Source organism: Schistocerca piceifrons, chromosome 3 (assembly GCF_021461385.2).
Source record: "Schistocerca piceifrons isolate TAMUIC-IGC-003096 chromosome 3, iqSchPice1.1, whole genome shotgun sequence".
Classification (NCBI taxonomy): domain Eukaryota; kingdom Metazoa; phylum Arthropoda; class Insecta; order Orthoptera; family Acrididae; genus Schistocerca; species Schistocerca piceifrons.
This window is the reverse complement of record NC_060140.1, coordinates 859,000,083-859,026,356: the sequence shown is the minus strand read 5'-3', so window position 1 is coordinate 859,026,356 and position 26,274 is coordinate 859,000,083. Positions and strand designations below refer to the sequence as shown.

General features: G+C 45.6%; 2 protein-coding genes across 5 annotated transcripts in view; both read right to left on the bottom strand.

Annotated features, from left to right (window-relative positions):
- LOC124790136 (myocardin-related transcription factor A-like) overlaps positions 1-15,645 on the bottom strand; it is a 101,201-nt gene extending 85,556 nt beyond the window's left edge. For all 4 annotated transcript variants that reach the window (XM_047257720.1, XM_047257721.1, XM_047257722.1 and 1 more), the window contains exon 1: positions 15,555-15,645. In XM_047257720.1, the coding sequence (XP_047113676.1) occupies positions 15,555-15,573 (19 nt within the window). In that variant the 5' untranslated portion in view covers positions 15,574-15,645. The remainder of the gene's footprint in view (positions 1-15,554) is intronic.
- LOC124789127 overlaps positions 15,631-26,274 on the bottom strand; it is a gene marked incomplete at its 3' end in the record, with an annotated part of 203,737 nt that continues 193,093 nt past the window's right edge. Inside the window, exons 4-5 of the mRNA XM_047256416.1 lie at positions 15,681-15,798; positions 15,631-15,635 (exon numbers count right to left, since the gene is read on the bottom strand). Of these exons, the coding sequence (XP_047112372.1) occupies positions 15,631-15,635; positions 15,681-15,798 (123 nt within the window). The remainder of the gene's footprint in view (positions 15,636-15,680; positions 15,799-26,274) is intronic.

The following is a 26,274-nucleotide window of genomic DNA, read 5'->3' as shown; positions in this document are numbered from 1 at the left end:
GCGGCTGCCACGTATCGTGTCGACGTCTGTGACGCTAGCGGCGCCCGTCGCAACGTAAACAACTCGGAGGCCTCGCCAGCACAACTGAACCACCCGTGGATATTCCGTCAGTTGTTTCGTAAAGGTTTCCGCCACACTAAAAGTGGACTGTTGTCAAAAAGTTACAAAACAACTTCACATTCTCGTCAGAAATGGCGGACGAAAGACGACGAGATGTCTACTGCGATTGTCATTCAACAATTAAACGAATGTATAGCAGACACAGCATCTCCCAGGAGGCACGCTCAGTATTCAGTGATATCACAGAAACGATCACTCGAAGCACATAAGTGTAGTAAACGTGGGCTCTAAAGTGCGCACCGAAGTGCCATGAGCACTCCCGTTCTTTAATCCTGCGTAGTTATTTAATTGTATTAAGAAAGAGTCAGAGATTCCGCCGCTGGACTGGAAAACGTACACCGTGCAACGTCTCCAGGTTATCCCTCGCAACTTACGCTGGTAATTCCAGGAGACAAAACAGGATATTGCATCAAAGTCGATAGATAAAAGCCCACAAAGAAACACCACACTTCAAGTTTCCAAAGACGCAAACGTGACTTATCGGTTTACATTGTTCTACATCTACATCTACATTTATACTCCGCAAGCCACCCAACGGTGTGTGGCGGAGGGCACTTTACGTGTCACTGTCATTACCTCCCTTTTCTGTTCCAGGCGCGTATGGTTCGCGGGAAGAACGACTGTCTGAAAGCTTCCGTGCGCGCTCGAATCTCTCTAATTTTACATTCGTGATCTCCTCGGAAGCTATAAGTAGGGGGAAGCAATATATTCGATACCTCATCAAGAAACGCACCCTCTCGAAACCTGGCGAGCAAGCTACACCGCGATGCAGAGCGCCTCTCTTGCAGAGTCTGCCACTTGAGTTTGCTAAACATCTCCGTAACGCTATCACGGTTACCAAATAACCCTGTGACGAAACGCGCCGCCGGCCGGGGTGGCCGAGCGGATCTAGGCGCTACAGTCTGGAACCGCAAGACCGCTACGGTCGCAGGTTCGAATCCTGCCTCGGGCATGGGTGTGTGTGATGTCCTTATGTTAGTTAGGATTAAGTAGTTCTAAGTTCTAGGGGACTGATGACCTCAGAAGTTAAGTCCCATAGTGCTCAGAACCATTCGAAACGCGCCGCTCTTATTTGGATCTTCTCTATCCCCTCCGTCAACCTGATATGGTACAGATCCCACACTGATGAGCAATACTCAAGTATAGGTCGAACGAGTGTTTTGTAAGCCACCTCCTTTGTTGATGGACTACATTTTCTAAGGACTCTCCCAATGAATCTCAACCTGGTACCCGCCTTACCAACAATTAATTTTATATGATCATTCTACTTCAAATCGTTCCGCACGCATACTCCCAGATATTTTACAGAAGTAACTGCTACCAGTCTTTGTTCCGCTATCATATAATCATACAATAAAGGATTCTTATTTCTATGTATTCGCAATACATTACATTTGTCTATGTTAAGGGTCAGTTGCCACTCCCTGCACCAAGTGGTTATCCGCTGCAGATCTTCCTGCATTTCGCTACAATTTTCTAATGCTGCACCTTCTCTGTATACTACAGCATCATCCGCGAAAAGCCGCATGGAACTTCCGACACTTCTACTAGGTCATTTATATATATTGTGAAAAGCAATGGTCCCATAACACTCCCCCGTGGCACGCCAGAGGTTACCTTAACGTCTGTAGACGTCTCTCCATTGATAACAACATGCTGTGTTCTGTTTGCTAAAAACTCTTCAATCCAGCCACACAGCTGGTCTGATATTCCGTAGGCTCTTACTTTATCAGGCGACAGTGCGGAACTGTATCGAACGCCTTCCGGAAGTCAAGGAAAATAGCATCTGCCTGGGAGCCTGTATCTAATATTTTCTGGGTCTCATGAACAAATAAAGCGAGTTGGGTCTCAGACGATCGCTGTTTCCGTAATCCATGTTGATTCCTACAGAGTAGATTATGGGTTTCCAAAAACGACATGATACGCGAGCAAAAAACATGTTCTAATATTCTACAACAGATCGACGTCAGAGATATAGGTCTATAGTTTTGCGCATCTGCTCGGCGACCCTTCTTGAAGACTGGGACTACCTGTGCTCTTTTCCAATCATTTGGAACCTTACGTGTTGTTGTTGTGGTCTTCAGCCCGGAGACTGGTTTGATGCAGCTCTCCATTCTACTCTGTCCTGTGCAAGCTTCCTCATCTCCCAGTACCTACTGCAGCCTACATCCTTCTGAATCTGCTTAGTGTGTTCATCTCTTGGTCTCCTTCTATGATTTTTACCTTCCACGCTGCCCTCCAATACTAAATTTGTGATCCCTCGATGTCTCAGAACATGTCCTACCAACCGATCCCTTCTTCTAGTCAAGTTGTGCCACAAGCTCCTCTTCTCCGCAATTCTATTCAATATCTCCTCATTAGTTATGTGATCTACCCATCTAATCTTCAGCATTCTTCTGTAGCACCACATTTCGAAAGCTTCTATTCTCTTCTTGTCCAAACTATTTATCGTCCATGTTTCACTTCCATACATGGCTACACTCCATACAAATACTTTCAGAAATGACTTCCTGACACTTAAATCTATACTCGATGTTAACAAATTTCTCTTCTTCAGAAACGCTTTCCTTGCCATTGCCAGTCTAGATTTTATATCCTCTCTACTTCGACCATCATCAGTTATTTTGCTCCCCAAATAGCAACACTCCTTTACTACTTTAAGTGTCTCATTTCCTAATCTAATTCCCTCAGCATCACCCGGCTTAATTCGACTACATTTCATTATCCTCGTTCTGCTTTTGTTGATCTTCATCTTATATCCTCCTTTCAAGACACTGTCCATTTCGTTCAACTGCTCTTCCAAGTCCTTTGCTGTCTCTGATAGATTTAAAATGCCATCGGCGAACCTCAAAGTTTTTATTTCTTCTCCCTGTGTTTTACCCCTGCCACCTTCAAAATTTGAAAGAGAGTATTCCAGTCAACTTTGTCACAAGCTTTCTCTAATTCTACAAATGCTAGAAACGTAGGTTTGCCTTTCCTTAATCTTTCTTCTAAGATAAGTCGTAAGGTCAGTTTTGCCTCACGTGTTCCAACATTTCTACGGAATCCAAACTGATCTTCCCCGAGGTCGGGTTCTACCAGTTTTTCCATTCGTCTGTAAAGAATTCGCGTTAGTATTTTGCAGCTGTGACTTAATGAACTGTTAGTTCGGTAATTTTCACATCTGTCAACACCTGCTTCCTTTGGAATTAGAATTATTATATTCTTCTTGAAGTCTGAGGGTATTTCGCCTGTCTCATACATCTTGCTCACCAGATGGCAGAGTTTTGTCAGGACTGGCTGTCCCAAGGCCGTCAGTAGTTCTAATGGAATGTTGTCTACTCTCGGGGCCTTGTTTCGTCAGTGTTATCTTGCTCGAAACACCAAAAGGCTGCCTATCACAACCCACCTGTTCGTGTACTGTGCTGACAGGGAGAAAACAAGCCGAGCCCTGCTCCGGGATTCCCAGTTTTTCACCCAGCACTGGAAGGCCGCCCACAGCAGACTGCAAGAAGGAAGGTGACACAGACATCACTGGGGCGGAGTGTCAACGCAACGGAGCACGGCGTTGTACAAGTCTCCTGTCGTCATTAACGGTGAGGGAAAAGAAAATATCAGTCAGTCTAGGAGTAGATTCCCGCTACTCCTGAATATGAGTGGAGTGTTTTCAGAAGTGCGCCATGTCGTCCGCTAACGACCCCCCGGTGGCGTCGGTCTCTCGGTGACCGGTCTGCTGCCCTGGAAGCCCACCACTGCGCAGACTACGGTGTGGGACACTGTCCTAGCTTCCGTCCCTGCTCTATCCGCTGGCCTGGGCAAAAACACAAACAAGCCACTGCGACGACGTGTGATTTAATTAACATTCAAAAATAACTAGGAAATATCGTCATAATTCTCAATCCCAGAGAAAAGACTTTCAGACCAGGATACAAATGTACGTACGGCTTTCCGGAACGACCGGCGGTATATCACGCGAGGAAGCCGCTAAATATAAGTGTGGGATCTGTTCCAAGAGCTGCCGACCGCCGGTTTTACGATTTATCCGCATATTAAAAAAGAAAGAACTCTTGTCCTTTTCTCGTTCTTTTTCGTGGGGTCGAGGAATTTTCAGCGAGCTTGTCGGAAAGTACGACGTTTCGAGACAGTAAATAATCCTCAGCGGCAAACAAAAATGTTTCTCCACATAGCGAAGCGAGGACAGTTCGCACGATTATGCGCCGTTCACAGGCAGACTGATGACAGGGAGGAGAACTGTTCAAAACCATTCGAGAAGGCTGGGTGTGTCGTGGAGGCGCCGTCAGAAGCCGAGGCAGCGGCAGGCGCTCCTCAGAGTATCGCAGGGGCGCCACTGCTGTTCACCACATACACTATTGGCCATTAAAATTGCTACACCACGAAGATGACGTGCTACAGACGCAAAATTTAACCGACAGCAAGAAGATGCTGTGGTATGCAAATGATTAGCTTTCCAGAGCATTCACACAAGGTTGGCGCTGGTGGCGACACCTACCACGTGCTCACATGAGGAAAGTTTCCAACCCCTTTCTCATACACAAATAGCAGCCGACCGGCGTTGCCTCGTGAAACGTTGTCGTGATGCCTCGTGTAAGGAGGTGAAATGCGTACCATCACGTTTCCGACTTTGGTAAAGGTCGGATTGTAACGTATCGCGATTGCAGTTTATCGTATCGCGACATTGCTGCTCGCGTTGGTCGAGATCCAATGACTGTTAGCAGAATATGGAATCGGTGGGTTCAGGAGGGTAATACGGAACGCCGTGCTCGATCCCAACGGCCTCGGATCACTAGCAGTCGAGATGACAGTCATCTTATCCGCATGGCTGTAACGGATCGTGCAGCCACGTCTCGATCCCTGAGTCAACAGATCGGGACGTTTGCAAGACAACAACCATCTTCACGAACAGTTCGACGACGTTTGCAGCAGCATGGACTATCAGCCCGGAAAACATGACTGCGGTTACCCTTGACGCTGCATCACAGACAGGAGCGCCTGCGATGGTGTACTCAACTACGAACCTGGGTGCACGAATGGCAAAACGTCATTTTTTCGGATGAATCCAGGTTCTTTTTACAGCATCATGATGGTCGCATCCGTGTTTGGCGACATCGCGATGAACGCGCATTGGAAGCGTGTATTCGTCATCGCCATTCTGGCGTATCACCCGGCGTGATGGTATGGGGTGCCATTGGCTACACGTCTCGGTCACCTCTTGTACGCATTGACGGCACTTTGAACAGTGGACGTTACATTTCAGATGTGTTACGACCCGTGGCTTTACCCTTCATTCGATCCCTGCGAAACCCTACATTTCAGCAGGATAATGCACGACCGCATGTTGCAGATCCTGTACGGGCCTTTCTGGATACAGAAAATGTTCAACTGGTGCCCTGGCCAGCACATTCTCCAGATCTCTCACTAATTGACAACGTCTGGTCAATAGTGGCCGAGTAACTGGCTCGACAACACGCCAGTCACTACTCGTGATGAGATGTGGTATCGTGTTGAAGCTGCGTGGACACCTGTACCTGTACACGCCATCCAAGCTCTGTTTGACTCGATGCCCAGGCCTATTAAGGCCGTTATTACGGCCAGAGGTGGTTGTTCTGGGTACTGATTTCTCAGGATCTATGCACCCAAATTGAGTGAAAATGTAATCACATGTCAGTTCTAGTATAATATATTTGTCCAATGAATACCGTTTATCATCAGCATTTCTTCTTGGTGTAGCAACTTTAATGGCCAGTAGTGTATGTTGTATACGCACACGGTGTGGCGGATAATGCCTGTAACTGCGTGGCCGTTCCGAGGCGACACGGAATTCCGTATACAGGGAGGTGGCTTCCTCCGAAATTTCTAGCGAATTGCAGAGACTCTTTGAACATAATCAGCGCCTGGTACGAAGGCTGGCAGCTGACTAAACATAAAAAACATAAAAAAATAAAACATAATAGCAATGAACATACTATCGAAGATAGTGCTGCCAAAGCAGAGTTACTAAACATAGCCTTCCGAAATGCCTTCACAAAAGAAGACGTAGTAAATATTCCAGAATTCGAATCGAGAATAGCTGCCAACATGAGTAACGTAGAAGTAAATACCCTCGGAGTAGTGAAGCAACTTAAATCACTTAAGAAAAGCAAGTCTTCTGGTCCAGACCGTATACCAATTAGTTATGCTGATGCATCAGCTCCATGCTTAACAATCATATACAACCGTTCGCTCGACGAAAGATCCGTACCCAAAGACTGGAAAGTTGCACAGGTCACAACAATATTCAAGGAAGGTAGTAGGAGTAATCCACTTAATTACAGGCCCATATCATTAACGTCGATATGCAGCAGGATTCTGTAACATACATTGTATTCGCATGAAGTGTTGAGTGCTATGGACAACGGATTTCAGATTCCGTATTTCTGGATTTCCAGAAATCTTTTGACACTGTGCCACACAAGCGCCTTATAATAAAGTTGCGTGCGTATGGAATATCGTCTCAGTTATGTGACTGGATTTGCGATTTTCTGTCAGAGAGGTCACACAGTTCGTAGTAATTGACGGAAAGCCATCGAGTAAAACAGAAGTGATTTCTGGCGTTCCCCAAGGTAGTGTTACAGGACCTTTGCTATTACTTACCTATATAAACTATTTGCGAGATAATCTGGAAAGGCGTCTTAGGTTGTTTGCAGATGACGCTGTCATTTATCGACTATTAAAGTCTTCAGAAGATCAAAACAAACTGCAAAACGATTTAGAAAAGATATCTGAATGGTGCAAAAATCGGCAGTTGAGCCTAAATAACGAAAAGTGTGAGGTCATCCACATGAGTGGCAAAAGTAATCCGTTCGGTTACACGATAAATCAGTTAAATCTAAAGACCGTAAAATCAACTAATTACCCAGGAATTTCAGTTATGAACAACTTAAATTGGAAGGAACACACAGAAAATGTTGTGAGGAAGGCTAACCACAGACTGCATTTTATTGGCAGGACACTTAGAAAATGTAACAGATCTACTAAGGAGACTGCCTACACTACGCTTGTCCGTCCTCTTTTAGAATACTGCTGCGCGGTGTGGGATCCTTACCAGATAGGATAGCACTGACGGAGTACATCGAAAAAGTTCAAAGAAGGTCAGCACATTTTGTATTATCGCGAAATATGGGAGAGAGTGTCATTGAAGTGATACAAGATTTGGACTACACATCATCAAAAGAAAGACGTTTTTCGTTGCGAAGGAATCTTCTCACGAAATTCCAATCACCAACTTTCTCCTCCGAATGCGAAATATTTTGTTGGCACCGACCTACATAGGGAGAAACGATCACCACGATAAAATACGTGGAATCAGAGTTCGTACGGAAAGATAGAGGTGTTCGTTCTTTCCGCGCGCTATACGAGATTGGAATAATAGAGAATTGTGAAGGTTGTTCGATGAACCCTGGGCTACTCACTTAAATGTGATTTGCAGAGTGTCCATGTAGATGTAGAAATAAAGTGCAATGTGCATACATAGGCGCAAAGATCCGATATCGTCCGACTGCACGGTAGACGGCGAAGTCATTAGCAGCTATGAGTTTCATCCCAGAGCGATTTAAGGTGAAAAAAAATCACATAAATTTCGCCCAGGGGAAGGCAAGATACCAGGGCCATATTTATTGGAAGAATCCCGAGAAAGCGTAACTTAGGCCGAAACTTGTCGCTTACAAAACCCTTGTTCCATCGGCTATTGAACACTGTCCATTCGTCTGGGATCCTTACCAACTCGGATTAACAAGAGAAAGAGATCCGTCACGAGCTTTTTTCACCCGAAAGTGAAAGTCTCACAGAAAAGCACATCGGACGACAGGTATTCGACCCCGTGCCTCCTGAATGCGAGTGCCGAGTCATAAGCACTGCGCTACCACGATTAATGTACCTAATCGCGCGCTCCTATTCCACTAACACCGTACGATAACTGGCTGCCTCTATGTAAACACATTAACAAAACTGCAATGGACATCAATAAGTAACGCAACCATCATTTTTCTCGGCCAATTTCGGTTGAAAAAATGCAGAATTTGTTTTGGGACACAGTGGAAAATCCTCCCCTTTCAGCCCCTATAGTTTCATGAAGTGGTGTTGTCATACGTAGCCTTCAAAATGGCGTCCATTCCAAGCAGAGAGCTGTCATTGAGTTTCTTTTGGCGGAAAACAAGAGCATCGCGGATAACCATAAGCATTTGCAGAATGATTAAGGAGACATGGCAGTGAACAAAAGTACGTTGAGTCGTCGGGCGGGGCCGTCTGCCATGGACGCAAGAAGTTCACGCAAACCTGTCCGATCTCCCACTTGCCGTCCGGCCGCACACGGCTGTTATCTCATACAATGTTGGAATGTGCGGACACCCTCATTAGAAAGAAAAAGTTTAAAGCCGCAACGTCATGGCGACTGTCTTCCGGGAGAGGGCGTTATTCTGTTCGATGTTCTCCATCGTGGTGCAACGATCAACTCTAAATTGTATCGTGGTACCCTCAAGAAACTGAAGAAATGATTAAAGCATGATCGTCGTCACAAAAATAAAAACGAACTTCTCCTCCGTGGTAACATAAGGACTCACGTAAGTTAGAGCACCCGAGAGAAGCTAACAAACTCGCATTCGGTAGGACGACGGTTCAATCCCGCGTCCGGCCATCCTTATTTAGGTTTTCAGTGATTTCCCTAAATCGCTCCAGGCAAATGCCGGGATGGTTCCTTTGAAAGGGCACGGCCGACTTCCTTCCCCATCCTTCCCTAACCTGTCGAGACCGATGACCTCGCTGTTTGGTCTCTTCTCCCAAACAACCCAACCAAGAAGCTCACAAAGCTTGATTGCACTGTTCTTCGTCATCCACTCTACAGCCTGGGTCTCATAACTTCCGACGTAAATATGTTTGGCACAATGAAGGATACACTTCGCAGGAAGCAGTACGTCGACGATGAAGAGGTTTGTGATGCAGTGAGAAGTTGGCTCCGACGTCGACCACTAGAGTGGTACCATACGGGCATACATGCCCGCCCAATAAGGCAGCGTACGCTCGTGGCATTGAAGGAGATTATGTTGAGAAACAGGATTTTGTAGCCAGAAGAATGGGAAATAATACGATGTATTGGAATCTTGAATAAAACCAACCTGCTTTGAGAAAACAATGAGTTGCCTTTCTTATTGAACGCCTCTCGTACCATAAGCACACAACGTCTGTCAATGGTCAGAGACCCCAATTGATTCCTGTTTTTTTAACAGGGTTACAGAGATAAGTTTTCATTTTGCATATTGGTCCTTCAGTTGCCATGCCTTTGTTTATCGATTCTCATTTTTGTTTTGCACTTGGGAGTTGAATAGTTGCGTTTGAGTTTAAATAACTGAATTTTTCAACTATGATCGTAATTTGTTGGCCAATTCCACTGTATCTTTTAATTGTGCCATACCTATTTAGAAATGCTGAGTATGGTAACACAGTGGACGATTTCCTAACCGACAAGTACCAGATCCGAGAGTGTTTATTCGTGTTTGTAACAAATTGCGTGAGACTGATGCAGTGCCCAGAGACCCACATATCATCCGAGCGTGTAGACGAACAGTGAGTGGCTCAAGTAGGAGACGTGGTCCATCAACAAACATCCGCAGAATTTCTATACGAATCGGAGTTCTACAAACAAGAATATGGCGGAAATCTATAGTTACCTTTTAGAGCTTATCCAACACCTTTGCGAAGGATATGAAGGTAGACGACTGGAATTTCGTCGTTGGCCAATTGCAATTTGCCCTGTAATCCCTTGTGGCGTCTATTGATGAACTCGATTTCACTCATGATGGTATTAATAACAAACACATCGATGGCCCGACAAAACTCCGTATGGCTTTGTGGAGACACATTTTCGAACGCTTCTCCGTAAATGTGTAGTGAGACACGACAGACAAGTACTTCACTGGGGACTGTTGTGCATCGTTTTCAGGACCCAGTTATCCACACTTTCTTGAAGACGAGCTTCCAGCACTGTCAACAGAAGTCCCTAGGAGAGTAGGTATGTTCTTTCATTACGACGGGTCTCTTGGACATTCTAGGCCTAAACCTAACATTCCTCGGAAGACGGATCGGCAGACACGGTCGCGTCTGTTGATCACCAAGGTCTCCCACCCTCAGCCCTTTAGATTTTTGCCCGTGGAGATTGTTGAGAGGCGAAGCCTACAAATAAAAACTGAACTGCAGGAATGAACTGATCGTTCGGTTTATAAATAGTGCTGTCTCCGTAAAAGAGTTCTAAGTCGATATCAGAAGGGCTCCACGTGTTGTTGCAAAGAGAATTCCAAAGTGCGTTGATGTAGGAGGTTGCATTAATGAAAGTCAACTTTGAACTTAATTATTTGCCTTTGCTTAATATACTATGTATTCGTTTGGGTTACAAACAGCTGTATCTCTGTAATCAAATAAATTTGGAGCCATGTTATTCGGAATATTTTATTCGAATTAGTCAATAATAGCACGACCTATAGCATTTACTATTCCTCCTGGAACACCGAGAGTCACGAAGCATTGTGTCCGTCTCCGAGGTGTGTTTCAGTGCGGCGCGGCGCCTAATGCGTGAAAAGATGCAATCCGGTGTCTATGGTGGCCACGCGTGTCCTTGGCTGCCACAGAGAAGAGGATGCGCGCCTGCGCTTGTTGCCTTTTCCTCTTCCTATGCGAATCCCACGCGCACGAAAACAAACCCCTGAAAAAAAAATCCATCTCGACCTACATTAAGATAGCTAAATTGTTAAGTGATCTGGAGCCACCACACAAACCAAACTGCGCTCGAGTGCACCTGACTTATTCACTTCTCAGTCAACTTCGAACAACCAAATCCTGATTTCCCCCTTTCGAACGAACTTACTGATTATGGTACCACTAGCTGGAAAAGGCAATGGACAGTATAGATACGATTCTGTCGAATTCGCCCACTCCTTAACAGTTAAAAATCGTTAGCAAGCACACTTGCTTTCGACTGTTGCTTCTTTAACATAAATTTTCGCACATTAAAACTTGCTTCTCGTGCAACAAAACATACACTTTCAGTTACTACTTACAAGATTGCTCGAATTATCCGTGAATTTTCATATCAATTATTTTTCGCTTATATCACGCGATTCACGTTTTCGCTTTTAGTTTTCTTTCCGAAAATTATGCTTACAGTGGCTAACACTTATTGAAAATCATAACTGCCTTACTGTTGTTGTGGGATAGCTTCCATCTGTTACTCTCGCCAATCCTGACATGAAAGTACTCCTCCAAAAGGATTGAATGATACTTTTACAAAACAGCCTTTTGCAACGACTGAGTTATCTCAGTCGAAGCAGGAGACGAAAATATCTCGAGTCAGCCAACTTGCTTCTCATAAAAAGATATTTCAGTTAAGAGATTACTATTTAATTAACACAACAATATACAGATTACTTCCCAAAAGCATTGCACTTTAATATCTGGTTAAGGATTCGTACTCCTCAAATCAAATGCTCCCCTTTAATTCCCACACAATAATATTCCATTCCATCTTTATTTTGCAAATTTTATGGTTCATTTTGTTTTTTATGTTTGTATTATTTCTATACTCCTCTCAATCAAAACAATATAATAAACAAGATTTGTACGCGAATAGAAACGCCAGTGTGTGAGGGACTTCTGGTCATAAAGTATTATGATACTCCGATTCGGAGAGAAAATTCGTCTCAGCTTCAATTAACGTTATGTAAAATTAAATTAAGACGCATCTCGTGATTATGAAGTACGGCTCTGCTGACGCTGTAACAATGACGTCACGAGCCCCATTATCAAAAGAAGTCGAAATGGGAGGGGGCACTTTGGCAGTCGGTGTTCGGGGGAGGTCGACGCACAAGCGTCACCATTACAGGAGGCTTCCAAGTATACGAGGTACTAGAACATATCTTGTTGACCACGTAAATACTCTTAACATCGAAACTGAAGATGCGGCTCTAGCTTCCGGGTTCTTTCTTCCGCGATCGATATTCACTGCAATGTAAACTCTCTGCCGTTTCCGAAGCGTTTCCATTTGTAAGTACCGTAAGTGAGTTGGTCAGTATCGAGACGTGTCATGACACAAAATACTTTTTGTACTACAAAGAACTGGTTACTATCCACTCAGTATTTGTTACAAACTCTGCACTCCTGACTGCCACAGTTGAACGCCTATGCAGGTTCCCACTTGCTTATAATAATTTCGGCTAATCGACGCGGAGTGACCGTTTGTGCTGCGGAGGAGAAGAAGCTCAGCATGACGTGAGCCACCTGGCATATTTAATTGAGAGAAACAGCATCGGGCTGACGAATACACAATAGCTGATTTCGCGAGGCAATTCGTGTAGGACACGCGCCTCCGTGGCCGATGTCGCCAAGGCACGCTGGTGCCGTGGCGTTCGACCCGCGGGTAAGCCGGTTCGAATCCTGGTGGTAGGAAAACACTGTCACTGCCAGTATCTGCCCAGCAAGGGAAGGAGAGGTGGTGGCGTAAAGTTACTGATCACTAGACTTTGCGCCAGCTTCCTGGTTTAAATACCAAACCTCTCCGCAGTGTCTCGTGAAGAGAGGACACGCGACACTGATGGTGGTGTTCCCTCCGTAGGATTGGAACGTTAACGGGACCTGGACGTCAAATGGCTGAAATTTTCGAAAACATTTTTTGTCACCATCTTAAAGACAATTTTATACCGTTTCAAAAAATGTATTTTTTATCTACTTTTCAGTTGTTAACTTGGTCTTACACGCTCTTTGAACAAATGTCTGCAAACCAGCCTCGCTCATGCGACGGGCAAGGAATATCGCCATCAACATTTCTTGCCTGCCACAGTCATGGAAACAGTAAAGCCAAGATACAGGGACGTTGCAGACACAACAAAATTACTTAGCAAATGTCTACACGGCCGTTCACAAAACCCTAATGAGAGTTTCAACAGCTGCGTGTGGCAACGAGTACTAAACACAGTGTTTTTGGATGGACAGTACTCAAAATGGGTTTGATGGATGCTGTCATCTGTTTCAATAATGGTGTAATCAGCAGGACAAAAGTAATGGACAAATTAGGCATCCAGCCAGGAAATAATATGATAGCTGCTCTGACTTCCATATATCGTCAGTGACTAGTTGAAGCTAAAAGGGCTGTGGAAGCCACCACTAACGAGTCCAGAGTAAGGAAAAGGCTCGTGAAGAAGTCTACATAGGATAAAGAAGCAGCTGAACAGCAATATTATGCTGCTGGAATGTTCTGAAAGAGGCATACGATGAGTCAAAAACACTGTGAACATTCTTTTCTCATTTTCTCGAAACTACATTTTCAGAACATTAGGTGCATATAACTTCACAATGATTTTATCCATTTTCACCAAATTTCTCTCAAGTGAAGAACTGGATAGTATCTTTGTATTATGCCTAATACATCGCAGAAATGATCTATGTTTGTCATTCTGTATATAATTTTAGCGGTATTTTTTAGACAAAATAGTAATGTGTTATAATAAGGGTTTTTCTATTTCCTCATTAAACGAGAGGCATAATGTGTTCCTATGAATGTTGACAGCAGCCTGCCACAATTTGAATGCTATTACACTGATGATGGACCAGAAAATGGTACCAGAATAGGAACGTGTATTATAAAAACATCTATTAGACAGAATACTGTAATTCTTAAACTATAACAGATATTTCAATAAATTTCCTTTTACGGCTTGAGTTAACGTCATTCATTGTTGGAAAAAAAACCACAACTTCCTCCGCATTGTAGATCATGAGTAATGTGCACTGAGGGCGAGGTATAAAAATGTAGTCGTTTCACGTCCAGGTCCCCTTAAGCTTGGTGCATCCCTGGGGGCTCTTCGCAAGGCGCAGGCTCTGTGCCGGCACATGGTGTCATAATCTCCCTTCTATCCTCATCACCATACCACACACACACACACACACACACACACACACACACACACACACACACACACACACACACAATTACATACATGTAGTACTACAAATATTGTAATGGAGCACGTTGTAAATAAATAAAAAAAATCGTGTAGGACAACAGACGAGAGGAAAACCTATATCTGACCGGACTAACAGAATCGATGCAGATCTTAATCATTTAACATGCAGACTCTATCAGCTGAAATCGGTTTCAGGCATTCCCTTTTCGTGATTCGGAAGCCGAATTGCATGTAGATGTAGCAATCGTGTGCTACGTATGTCACGTCCGTGTATTCGTTTGTCGTAACTTTACTGTGCCAGGCATGTTAAATGTTTAACCAATGCATGTGTTACCATATTTATTTCCTTTATTTCCAGCGCAAAGTAAACAAAAGTTGCGTAAATATTTTTTGTTATTTATTGTTCAACATCGAAACACCATCAGAACATCAAAATTAACCATGGATCTGCGCCTCTAAGAGAAACAAGTGCCAGGATGTATGCGCTGAGGGGGAGGGAGGGGGGGGGGGGGGGGCGGGCGAGTTTCAGTAGAGAAAAGGAAATGATGAAATAGTTTTCTCAACTTTTTTTCCAGTTCTCGGGCACAGTAGCGTTCGCAGCTCTCCTTTTGTTTGTCATTTATCAGCTCACTACTCTTCTACCTACAAAAGCTACTGCTTCACAGTTTACAGTGACAACACATGCGGCTGGAAATGACACCTTAAAAATACTATTAAAAAAGGTGACCCTGTACGACGCGGTGCTGTGTAGTTCTAGAAAACCCTGAGCAGAAGATTCGAGTAATAGCTGAACAAAATATGAGAGAACGGGATTGCAAAATGAAGTCGCACGTCAGCGTTGGGAACCGACAAGCGAACTTTAATTTCGGTGAAAAAATGGTTGGCGCACAGTCTATAGTGTTTTTTGTGAACTTGGTTGGGCCCTAGAAGGTGAACTAACAAAACACTGTTCACGATCCTAGTTGTCACTGACAACATCTTGGAGCCTTCATAATTCCATTCACTGTAGAGCAGTCGCCGGTCTGATGAGGATCAGTAGGAGAACGAATATAACTAGGGCCCCGCACGAGAGTGGCGACCATGACAGGACACTGCTTGCAACAGTCTGCAAAGAAGCAGTCTGATCTGCACGAAAGTGTTACCGTAGGGTATTTCGAAAATTTCTGTGCCGGTTCGTAATCCAGTGGAATGGTGTTGCACAAGGGTGAACTGTAAAGCGTAAATTTTTATTATTACAGACCGAGGAATATTATTTTTATTTGTGCAATGAAGCTAAAGCTGTGCGTCCTGTCACTATGTACACGCACAGAATAACATTAAGTAACTGGCACTTGCGAAGCTCCCGTACATAGCGCCACGGTCTTGTGGAGGGAGAGGGAGAGGGGGGGAAGGAGAGGGGGGGAGAGAGAGAGAGAGAGAGAGAGAGAGAGAGAGAGAGAGAGAGAGAGTACTCACACTCCTTATTCTTGTCCATGGATTTGTGTAGCGGCGAGTCGTCGACTTCGCACTTGGGCGGCGAGGTGGGCCGGCCGGCGGCGGCGCTGGCGGCGGGGGCGGCGCCGGAGCCGGGGCCGGGCGGGGGCGGCGCGTCGGCCGAGCCACAGCCGGGGCCCTCCGCCTCCGCCATGCTGGGGGCGGCGTCGCCCTGGCCGCTAGCCGACTGCTGCTGCTGCTGCTGCTGCAGCTGCAGCTGGTAGTCCTAGAGCACAGATACAGTTAAAGTAAACGCCCCACACTGGAAAGCCAATTTTTGTGCTACAGTTGGAGTTAATAAAAAATAAAGACAGAAGGTGCCCCAGCTGCACGAATATAGACACCGTAAATTACAATTGTTTTATTTCTACGAACTATAGCTGTTTTGGCCCACAGGTAGATAGATCGCAATTACTCCTTTCAACAATTACTCGGACTCAGTATCTTAGCATCATACAAGATAGTTAAAAAAAATATGGGACAATTATATGAGGGTCGCCATCGGTGGGTTCCAGTTTATTTCCAGCGAGTGATGATGCCGCATCCCAGTGAGACATCAGCGGTGACCGGTCATGCTCGGTTATCCGCGTGTCCGGAATCCGGACTTCAGACATGGGACGAGTACGTGACCGAGCCGAGTCGTGTGGGGCCGGACACGAGAGGCTCGGTCCCCCCCCGTCAACACAGGCGAGACGTGACCGGTCAAACACTGAGCGTTGCAGCACTCTAGTGTGCCCGTTGCACTACCGGCTCGGTAACAGCGAGCCTCGGGCTGGAAGCCCGTGACCCGCACCCACGGCGGCCTCTTGGAACGCACCTGCAGAGCTCTCGTACAGTGAGGTGTTGCCTAGCGAACGAGCTGTCTGCCCTCCGGTGTCTCTGGCCGGCTGGTGCCCCTTCAGCAGACACACTACAGAACACCTCTGGTTCAATCGGCTCTGAGCACTATGGGACTTAATATCTGAGGTCATCAGTCCCCTAGAACTTAGAACTACTTAAACCTAACTAACCTAAGGACATCACACACATCCATGCCCGAGCCAGCATTCGAACCTGCGACCGTAGCGGTCGCTAGAACCGCTCGGCCACCGCGGCCGGCAAAGAACACCTCTCTTGTCTTTCTAAACACATTTTATTAAATACAGCAACGATTTCAGCTACAGAAAGTTGTACGACATGTTTTAAAACATCTGGTAACAGGTCTATAATTTGGCAATAAATAAATAAAGAAAGCACGTTCGTAAGTAATAATTAGCCACTTTTGTGATTAGACCGACAGACAGAAACCTACAAGTTATTCTGGACGTGGAGTCTTTGACGCGAGATCAGCGCCACGCCGATTTCGGCAAACTTCGGCACTAGGCGGAAAAATCGAAAGCGACTGCAATCAAAAGATGTACGTCAATATGTTTCCGTTTTCGACAAAGTTAACGTCAAAGGTCACAGCATTGGATTCGGTTTAGACTGGGTGGAATCCTTAGAACACAATCGACGAAGGACATTTTATTGCTACATAGCACACCCGCAACCTAGTATTTTCCGAGAAGTCGAGGGATTTGTGGTTTCGATCCGTTACAAGTATACGTGAGGAGGGAAGCTAACTGGAGGATCGGGGTCGGTGGCCAAGTCGTTTAACACCACCGTTCCGACGAGCGCGTGCGTGGGTTCGAATAGCACTTTTTGCAATATTTTTATATTAGTTGACAAGAGAATGAATGCTATCGCGAAATTTGTATATTTTTTGGTGAAATCTAGCTACACTTAGCTGCGATCAGCGACTTCTGAAATATTTATTTATTTTTGCGAATCAGTTTTGGAGGTTCATCAGGATCATCTTCACGTAAGGCATGCGAAAGTTTACACATGCATGGTTGTGGCACGATGGTGGGCAGTGGAGATTGCTTCGCTGTGACAAGAACATAAGAAACGCTTTACAGCAATGCCTTGTGAGATGCATAGCTGGCGAGTTGTGCCGAACTAAGAAATATTCCAAAAGCGACAGGTCGCAGCTAACTGTACTCACTTTACACTTAACATACAGTTACGGGTTTCTAGAATATCCATTACGGATAAGCTTAATTATTTGTTGTTATGTTAAATAAAATAAATTTTATTGTTAACCAGGAAAACTGAGATTAACGTTGCAGTATGTTGCACCTTTCATGTTATCGTCCTTATGTTGTAACTCCACGAATTTCAGTTTAAAGCAATATGAAAGGAAAGAAAAACGTTACCGGCCACTTTGTGTTTTCTACATTTAACGTAGCGTTACCGATTTCAAACCTATCTCGCACTTCTTCAGATGCATGTGCAATTGTAAATTACCTGGTACTGTAGGTAGCAAAGGATCACTACTCTTTTTGTGCACAATGGCGGCAACTGGGATGTCATGTCGATCTCTGCTCCGTAAACAGCACAGGTATGTTGAGATGCGCCAAACTGACTCGAAACCGGTACCGGGTCACTAAACAAGGAAAATGAAACTGATCTGTTGCAGTTTTCTCTCAGTTTACACTGCCTTCATGCTGCTGGGGTGCCACGTTTGTTGGGACATCTTATGTGTGGAACCAACACCGCTCACAATTTTTACTTTGCGCATATGATGTGATCGTCTATGAAGACGTGTTATCCGCGAAACTTAACACACGTTCGGTAATATCTCGATAAGTATGCCACTCGATTTCGAAAGCGGGAGCTTCGAACTTGGTTCAGATTAATGTTCAAGAGGTTAATAATATGGTCTCATTCGAAAGAAAGGCACACATTCGGTGAACAGTCTTTGGGCCTGATTTCTAATGTCTGAATGTTTTCTTTGGAGCTTGTGCACAGATGCATTGCTGTTTCGAGCTTTGTGCCGAAAAAGTCAGCCTCTTTTCGTCGACTGGTATGAGGTGACCATAAAATCGCGCCCGTCTTTTGAGAATCGTTTCTGTGTCTTTTTTGTATTTGTTTTAAATCTCTTTGCTACCTCTTCCGTGTTCCACTAGCGTAAGGTACGCGAGAAGGACTCACTACTGCTAAGCGTCGGTACAAGCTCGCATCTCTCTAACTTTACTTTCATAGTCTTTTTCACGAGATGTACGAGGGGACTTCAAAATATGTTACACTTTGCACTATACTTCAAAGTGACTCAAGTGACTCTCATACATGACATTCTTTTCTCGACAGTCACAAAGCCGAAACGTTCAACCCATCATCCTGGACGATAGAAACCCGCTGCTCGGTCACGGAGCCGTTCCAGAATCGCTATTTGTACATCCTTACCGTTGGAAAATCACTTTCGTCCTAGACGTTCTTTCAACTTTCAGAAAAGATGGAAATCACATGGTGCAAAATCTGCACTTCACGGTCTACGTCACTCATTTCTGTGCGGCTCCGGTCAAATTGTTTGCAGGATACCACTACGGCTCGGCGGACACTGCATTTGATCTACACTGAAGCGCCAAAAAAACTTGTATAGGCATGCGCATTCAAATACAGAGATACGTAAACAGGCAGAGTACGACGCTGCGGTCGGTAATGCCTATATAAAACAAGTGTCAGAAGCAGTTGTTAGATCGGTTACTGCTGCTACCACGGCAGGTTATCAAGATTTAAGTGAGTCTGAACGTAGTGTTATAGTCGGCGCAGCATCTCCGAGGTAGCAATGAAGTGGGGATTTTCTCGTAAGACCACTTCACGAGTGAAGCTTGAATATCATGAATCCGGTAAATCTTCGACATCGCTGCGGTCGACAAAAGGTCCTCCAAGAACGGGACCAACTACGGCTGAAGAGAATCATTCAACTCGACAGAAGTGCAACCTTTCCGCAAACTGCTGCAGATTTCAATTCTGGGCCATCAGCAAGTGTCAGCGTGTGAACCATTCAACGAAACATCGTCGATATGGGCTTCCGGTGCCGAAGCCCCACTCGTGTACCCTTTGATGACTGCACGACACAAAGCTTTACCCATCACCTGGTTTCATCAACACCGGCACTGGACTGTTGATGGCTGGAAACATGTTGCCTGGTCGGACGAGTCTCGTTTCAAATTGTATCGAGCGGATGGCCGTGTGCGGGTATATAGACAACCTCATGAATCCATGGACCCTGCACGTCAGCAGTGGACTGTTCAAGCTGGTGGAGGCTCTGTAATGGTGTGGGGCGTGTGCAGTTGGAGTGATATGGGTACCCTGATACGTTTAGATACGACTCTGACAGGGATGACACGTTGGCACGTGCGTAAACATCCTGTCTGATCCCCTGCATCTATTCGCGACCATTGTGCATTTCACGGAGTATCTCTGCACAATTTAGCTCTTTTGCCCACAAGAATCGTACTGTCCAGCGCACTTCAACTTTGGAGTACGTTTCCAGTTTCCGCGCTATTTCACTCCCCATTTTGGTGCACCTGGTATCTGTACTGCCGGCCAGTGTGGCTGAGCGGTTCTGGGCGCTTCAGTCTGGAATCGCGCGACCCCTTCGGTCGCAGGTTCGAATCCTGCCTCGGGCATGGATGTGTGTGACGTCCTTAGGTTAGTTAAGTTTAAGTAGTTCTAAGTTCTAGGGGACTGCAAAGAGAGACTCTTATTGCGTAACTGTCTTAGCGTGAGATGACGTGTGTAACTTACTTTCCGAAGTCGGTATATTTGTACGACGGAGCGATATTCGTGCTTTTTAGTTAAAACAATTTTTCATGGTCATTTTCCCTATATATATTTCAAATTTTATTCTTTGTGATTTTTCATGTTTTGTCCGGAGCTTTAATACGGCATGTGTTATTATATTATTATTATTATCATCATCATCATCATCATCAATAACATATTTAATCATTACTCACTCCATAACATGATATTTCCCTGGTAATGTAGCAATGGTAAAGTTGCCCTACGAAAAAATGACAACAAATAAACGCAAACCAGTCAGTGTGTGATCCAAGTGACGTGTAGTTGGAAGTCTGGCAGCGCACTCCGACAGTCACGGGCGGTGCGGCAGCCGACGTGTGGAGCGGAGTAGCGCGGTCTCCTGAGGGGGGGGGGGGGGGGGGGACGGACCAAGGTTCCTCCGCTACCGCTGGCGCACTATCACTTCTCCCCGGCACTGCTCGTCTCAGGGCATTTAATATCGCCTGAGGGCCACTATGCACGATGTGGTCGCCTCTACAACTGAGGCGAAGGGCCACGTGCAGGCCTCTTCTTCACTGTGGGCGCGTCTCGTTCAGAGTCGTTCATCACAGCTCGTTTGTAGTCAAGATCTTGTAAGTGAGACGTCGTACCGTAATTGCAAAGATGCCGTGACTGACACATCTCCTTTTTCATGCTGTCCGCGACGTGATTCGCAGTGCTGTGACTGCCCAAAAGCTTTGGGACCTGTAACTTCAACGAGTTCGTCCGCAACACCTGGAGCTCACACAGACCTGCAGTAATGCGGAGCCGTTGTGGTAGAAAGTCTCATAGAATCTCAAACTGTCGCTCACGAATGACAAATTATCGCCCAGGTCCTGCTCCAACACTTATGCACTTACACAAAATCGGATTTCCACACGTGTACAGAGAAATGTGTGTGTGAAATCTTATGGGACTTAACTGCTAAGGTCATCAGTCCCTAATCTTACACACTACTTAACCTAAATTATCCTAAGGACAAACACAAACACACCCATGCCCGAGGGAGGATTCGAACCTCCGCCGGGACCAGCCGCACAGTCCATGACTGCAGCGCCTTAGACCGGTCGGCTAATACCTTGCGGCTACAGAGAAGTACGTCATGAGTGTACATAAGGTTGTAAATCGAACTTCGATGACGTGAGTCTGCGAGCCTGAGAATTATCACATGCACCTCGCTGTACTGTACATTTACATGTTGTGTGATAACTTGGTTATTCCACAGCTGCGAGTACAATTTCACTTAGGATCCGTGAAAGGGACATTAACATAGCTCTTCTCTTGTAAATACATATTCTTCTTTTATGGCCTATTCTATGCCCCTGAATCCCCCCCCCCCCCCCAAACTGTGGATCTGTGGAACAAAAAGCGCATCTAACCTAAACTCGGCCAGTCGCAAACAATGCTATTGTCTTTTGAGTCTCTGAATTGATCATCTTTATTCAGTAGTTACATTCTAAGCACGTATGGCAGCATGGAATTACTGTTCGCTAACATAACCAAAACCGGAGAGCGCAAACCGCAGCACAATGATCTATACACAGAGAATGTGTTGTAAGAAGAGGCAGTCGATCCCGGGACCACTGATGGCTGGGAGAGGGCCACGTCACGTGCTTCTGTGATTCACCGTCTCTCCGCTTTCCACACTAGGGCGGCACGCCCATATGAACTTCTCACTGCTAAAAGTGGGCCCCGGTACTCGCCATACTCAATTGTGAGGAGGTTCTAGAAGGCCGAACACAAGCTGTTTTGTGACTGTGACGCCGAGTTCCACTACGACAATACAGTACTTCAGGCAGCTAGCACCGTTTAACGAGATTTGCATGGGTAGTGCAAACCTCTTCTACTGTTCATCCATTCGATGTACAGTATCACGTGTGGGAAACTTCTGTATTCTTTCGCCGCTACTGTTCAATCTGTACATCGAAGAGCTAATGATAGAAACAAAAGAAAGATTCAGGAGTAGAATTAAATTTCAAGGCGAAAGGATATGAATGATACGATTCGCTGTGATATTGCTAGCCTGAGTCAAAGTGAAGAAGAATTACATGATCTGCTGAATGGAATGAACAATCTAATGAATACAGAATATAGATTGAGAGTAAATCGAAGAAACACGAATGTAATGAGAAGTATCAAAAATGAGAACAGCGAGGAACTTAATATTAGGATTGATGGTCACGAAATAGATGGCATTAAGGAATTCAGCTATTTAGGTAATAAAATAACCAATGGCGGACGGAGTAAGAAGGACATCAAAAGAAGACCAGCAATGGCAAAAAGGGCATTCCTGGCCAAGAGAAGTCTATTAGTATCAAATATAGGCCTTAATTTGAGGAAGAAATTTCTGAGAATGTACGTCTGGAGTGCAGCATTGTATGGTAGTGAAACAAGGACTGTGGGAAAACCGGAAAAGAAGAGAATCGAAGCATTTGAGATGTGGTGCTACTGACGAATATTGAAGTTAGGAGGCCTGATAAGGTGAGGAATGAGGAGGTTCTGCGCAGAATCGGAAAGGAAGGGAATATGTGGAAAACACTGATAAGAAGACGAGACAGGATGATTTACTGACACGTTCCACGACCTTGGAGATTTGCTCCTCAATTTGGTCCTACGGAACTTGACGTCCTACTTATTATTATTTATTTACACATCTGTTAAGACGAGTGAATGACTTCCATGGTACTAGAGGAAGCCGTAGAGGGCAAAAACTGTAGAGGAAGACAGAGATTGGACTACACCCAGCAAATAGTTGAAGACCTAGGTTGCAAGTGCTACTCTGAGATGAAGAGGTTGGCACAGGAGAGGAATTCGTGGCGAGCCGCATCAAACCAGTCAGAAGACTGATGACCCAAAAACAGCTTCTACCATTTTATACGCACAGAGCCTGGACCTGCATTTCCTCCTGAAACTACCGTTCATCTGAGTGACTTCGTAGAAGGAGATTCGTCGGGCCATGGAGTTTGGACCAACACCGGAGGTGCATGAAGAAGAGCAAAGATCGGCGGCCTTTATTCATTATGCTGGGAGAAGAATTTTAAAGAGTTAACATTAAGAGTGTGGTCCGTCCACCTTCCAAGATTAGGGCACAATTGGCCTCTGTGAAAGACGATTTGGTGGTTTAGGAAGCCTGTACATACAAAACTCCGTTTCAATGTGGGAGGGCTAACATCGGCCGTTCAATCCACACAGTTCGTGACCGGTGCGTGGAACATCGCCGTCATAAGAGTCTTCAACAGCCGGAAAAATCGGCGCTAGCAGAGCACATTGCTTAAACAAGGGACACGGTATGAACTTTGGCGAAACTGCCATAGTTGCCAACAGTTCCGGTTTTCGCAACAGTGTTCATAAAGAGGCAACTGAAATTACGTTGGCGGATAATTTGATAGAGACAATGGGTTTCCTCTTAGCAAGACGTCGGACGCTGTGCTATCACGCATCAAAACTGAACGTTCTTCGGTGCGGCCAGTGTGTACGCAAGCGCATTTGTTTATGTGTCGGAATATGTCCCGTGTTGGAAACAAACGACGCTGCGAATGATGCTTCGCTTCACTGTCGGTGCCAATGTTCGCGATGAGCACCGCTACATCATTTACATCTGTGTCATCCCGTTACTTCTTCGACAGTCACTTGCTTTCCTGACGAAGACAAACGCGGTTACTGTCGAAAGCTCTAATTTTCGTAGAGAATTAACCTGACAAGTACAATGAAAACATGACTACCCAACTTTGTCTTCAAATCTAATTCGGACCTCTTGTATTTGTTAGATACCAAAATGCACAGTTCTACAACTCGAAAAGAGGGTCACTGTACGTGTTGCAATTTCTACATCTACGTGATTACTCTGCTATTCACAAAGAACGGAACGGCACAGGTGGTAGTGGGAGGACGACGGGGGTTTCCGTTAATCAAGAGCGACGGCGGCAGCGCGGACGGGCGACAGCCGTCACACGGATTCCCAAGGCGAGGCTATTCTCGTCCGCTGGCACCGGCCGCAGCGCCGGCACATTGTCGCCGGCGGGCTTCACCCTGCAAGGTCGCCTTTCAGAGACCACTGTGCACGCGAACTAGAGGCGCTGAGAGTGGAATGCGTGTAGAGCACGGTGAGCCGTGCGCGGTTCGTGTGCTTGCTGTTTACTGTTTTCATCTTCTCTTACGGTACTGCCGCCTCGTTTTCTTATTCCATTTACTGGCGTCACTAACTTCCTGCCTAACTGCCGTGAGTGGCAGCAGCAGCAGCAGCAGCAGCAGCGCTTATCGATAAGTGCACCGTCGTACCATCTCTGGAGCGACCGATAGTATTTCCGGGTCGTCGTGTGTTTGGAGTTTTTTTTTTTTTTTATCATTGTGTCCAGTCGTTGCGGACGTCGCAAGACATCCTGTTCAAGTTCTGTGATTGATCCTTCCACTTAGTTTTTTTATTACAGAGGCCAACCGGCTCCCTGGCCGAGCACGCTGAGCTACCGTGCCGGTTTTTTTTTTTTTTTTCCACAACCCCGGCATGAGTTCGGTCGGGACGCAACAGCAGTGAAGTCGGGGACGGAGCGCCGGTGAGGCGCGGATAACCAGTGTTCGCCGACCGCTGGCGACACACTTGAACTGTCCGACGGAAGGAGACTGGAGCGGGAACGCCCGTTGGTTGGTCGTTCGGTCGGTCATCTCATCGGCCGACGTGTATTTGGTCCTCTGACCGTTTCCGGGCCTAGGCAGCGGGTCGGTTGGCGCGAAGCAGCGAGAAAGTCTCCGTGGCGCGTGGCCAGGCCAGAGCTGCTGACGGCGTTCACGAGCGGTTGGAGTTCTGAGGTGCTTCTTCCGAGGGTTACGAAGTTCGTCGCCCACCGATCCTGAACACTAAAGTTGAGTGCTCACGTAACCTACTATCAAGCCTCAACTGCTATCACATCTCTTCGTTTGATCCTGGTTGTCGCTTTCTTGGAGATTCCCGCGAGCAACAACGTGTGTGCATTGAAGTCGGCTAGAACTGCAGCCATCTTTCTGTGTGGTGTTTAACTTAATTTCATTCTTTCCTGTATTAATGAAGTGTATCAGCGATATCTTCTGCCTTGTGGCCATTGACGCTCCGGTGACCTGCCCTACGTTGACGTAGTTTTTGGCAGTGTATTTTCCTCTTCCCGTTGGTGCTGTCCAGCACGGCGTGTAGTTCGGCAGCTGAGGTGTTGTTGGTAGTTTTGGGCGTTTATTCTGACTTGGCTGGAACGTTGTGCTACTGACATCTTATTGTCGTTTCGCTGGTTAGGTGGAGCAGAACTGATCTTGTTGGTTGTTTCGTCGACTGGCTTTCGGTTGGGTTACCTTCCGATTAAGAGGTTGTCGGTCTGGCTGCCTGTCTCGCCTAAACGTGCGCTAGTGTTACCTTCCCAGGACGAACCTCGGAACCTTCTGAGCGCCCCTCCTTGTGTTTTACATAGTGATTTCCGTTTTAGTCTTAAGTAGTCTGTATGGCCTTCAGCCGAGTTTCAGCCTTTCAAAATTAAAATTGAAAATTCCTTGTGCCTAGACCTTGAGCCGCAAATTTGTTTCAAGTTGGTACGTGGCCTTCAACCGAGTTCTCAACCTTTTCAAATCAAAAGTTGAAACATTTTGGCTAGGTCTTAAGCCGTAAGAAATATTTTCTAGTTTGTATGTGGCCTTCAACCGAGTTTTCCAGCTTAAATTAAAAATTGGAAATTTCCTTGTCTAGGCTGTAAGCCGTGAGATTGTTTGGGTTTCGTATGTGGCCTTCAGCCGAGTTTTATGTGAAGCATTTTAGGATAAAGCCTTTAGCCTATTTTAGTTGAATTTTAGAAGCTCTTCCCTTTAGGTCTTAAGCCGTAAAATTGTTTTCTGCTTGGTGTGTGACCTTCAGCCGAGTTTTAATCTCTCTTAAATTAAAAATTCAAAACCTTATCTTGCCCTTAAGTCATAAGGTTGTTAGTCTTTAGTATGAAGCCTTCAGCCGAGTTTTACACGAAATATTTTAAGAAAAGGCCTTCAGCCTTTTCAAATTGAAAGCTCTTCTTCCTAGGCCTTAAGCCGTTAAATTGTTTTGTTGATA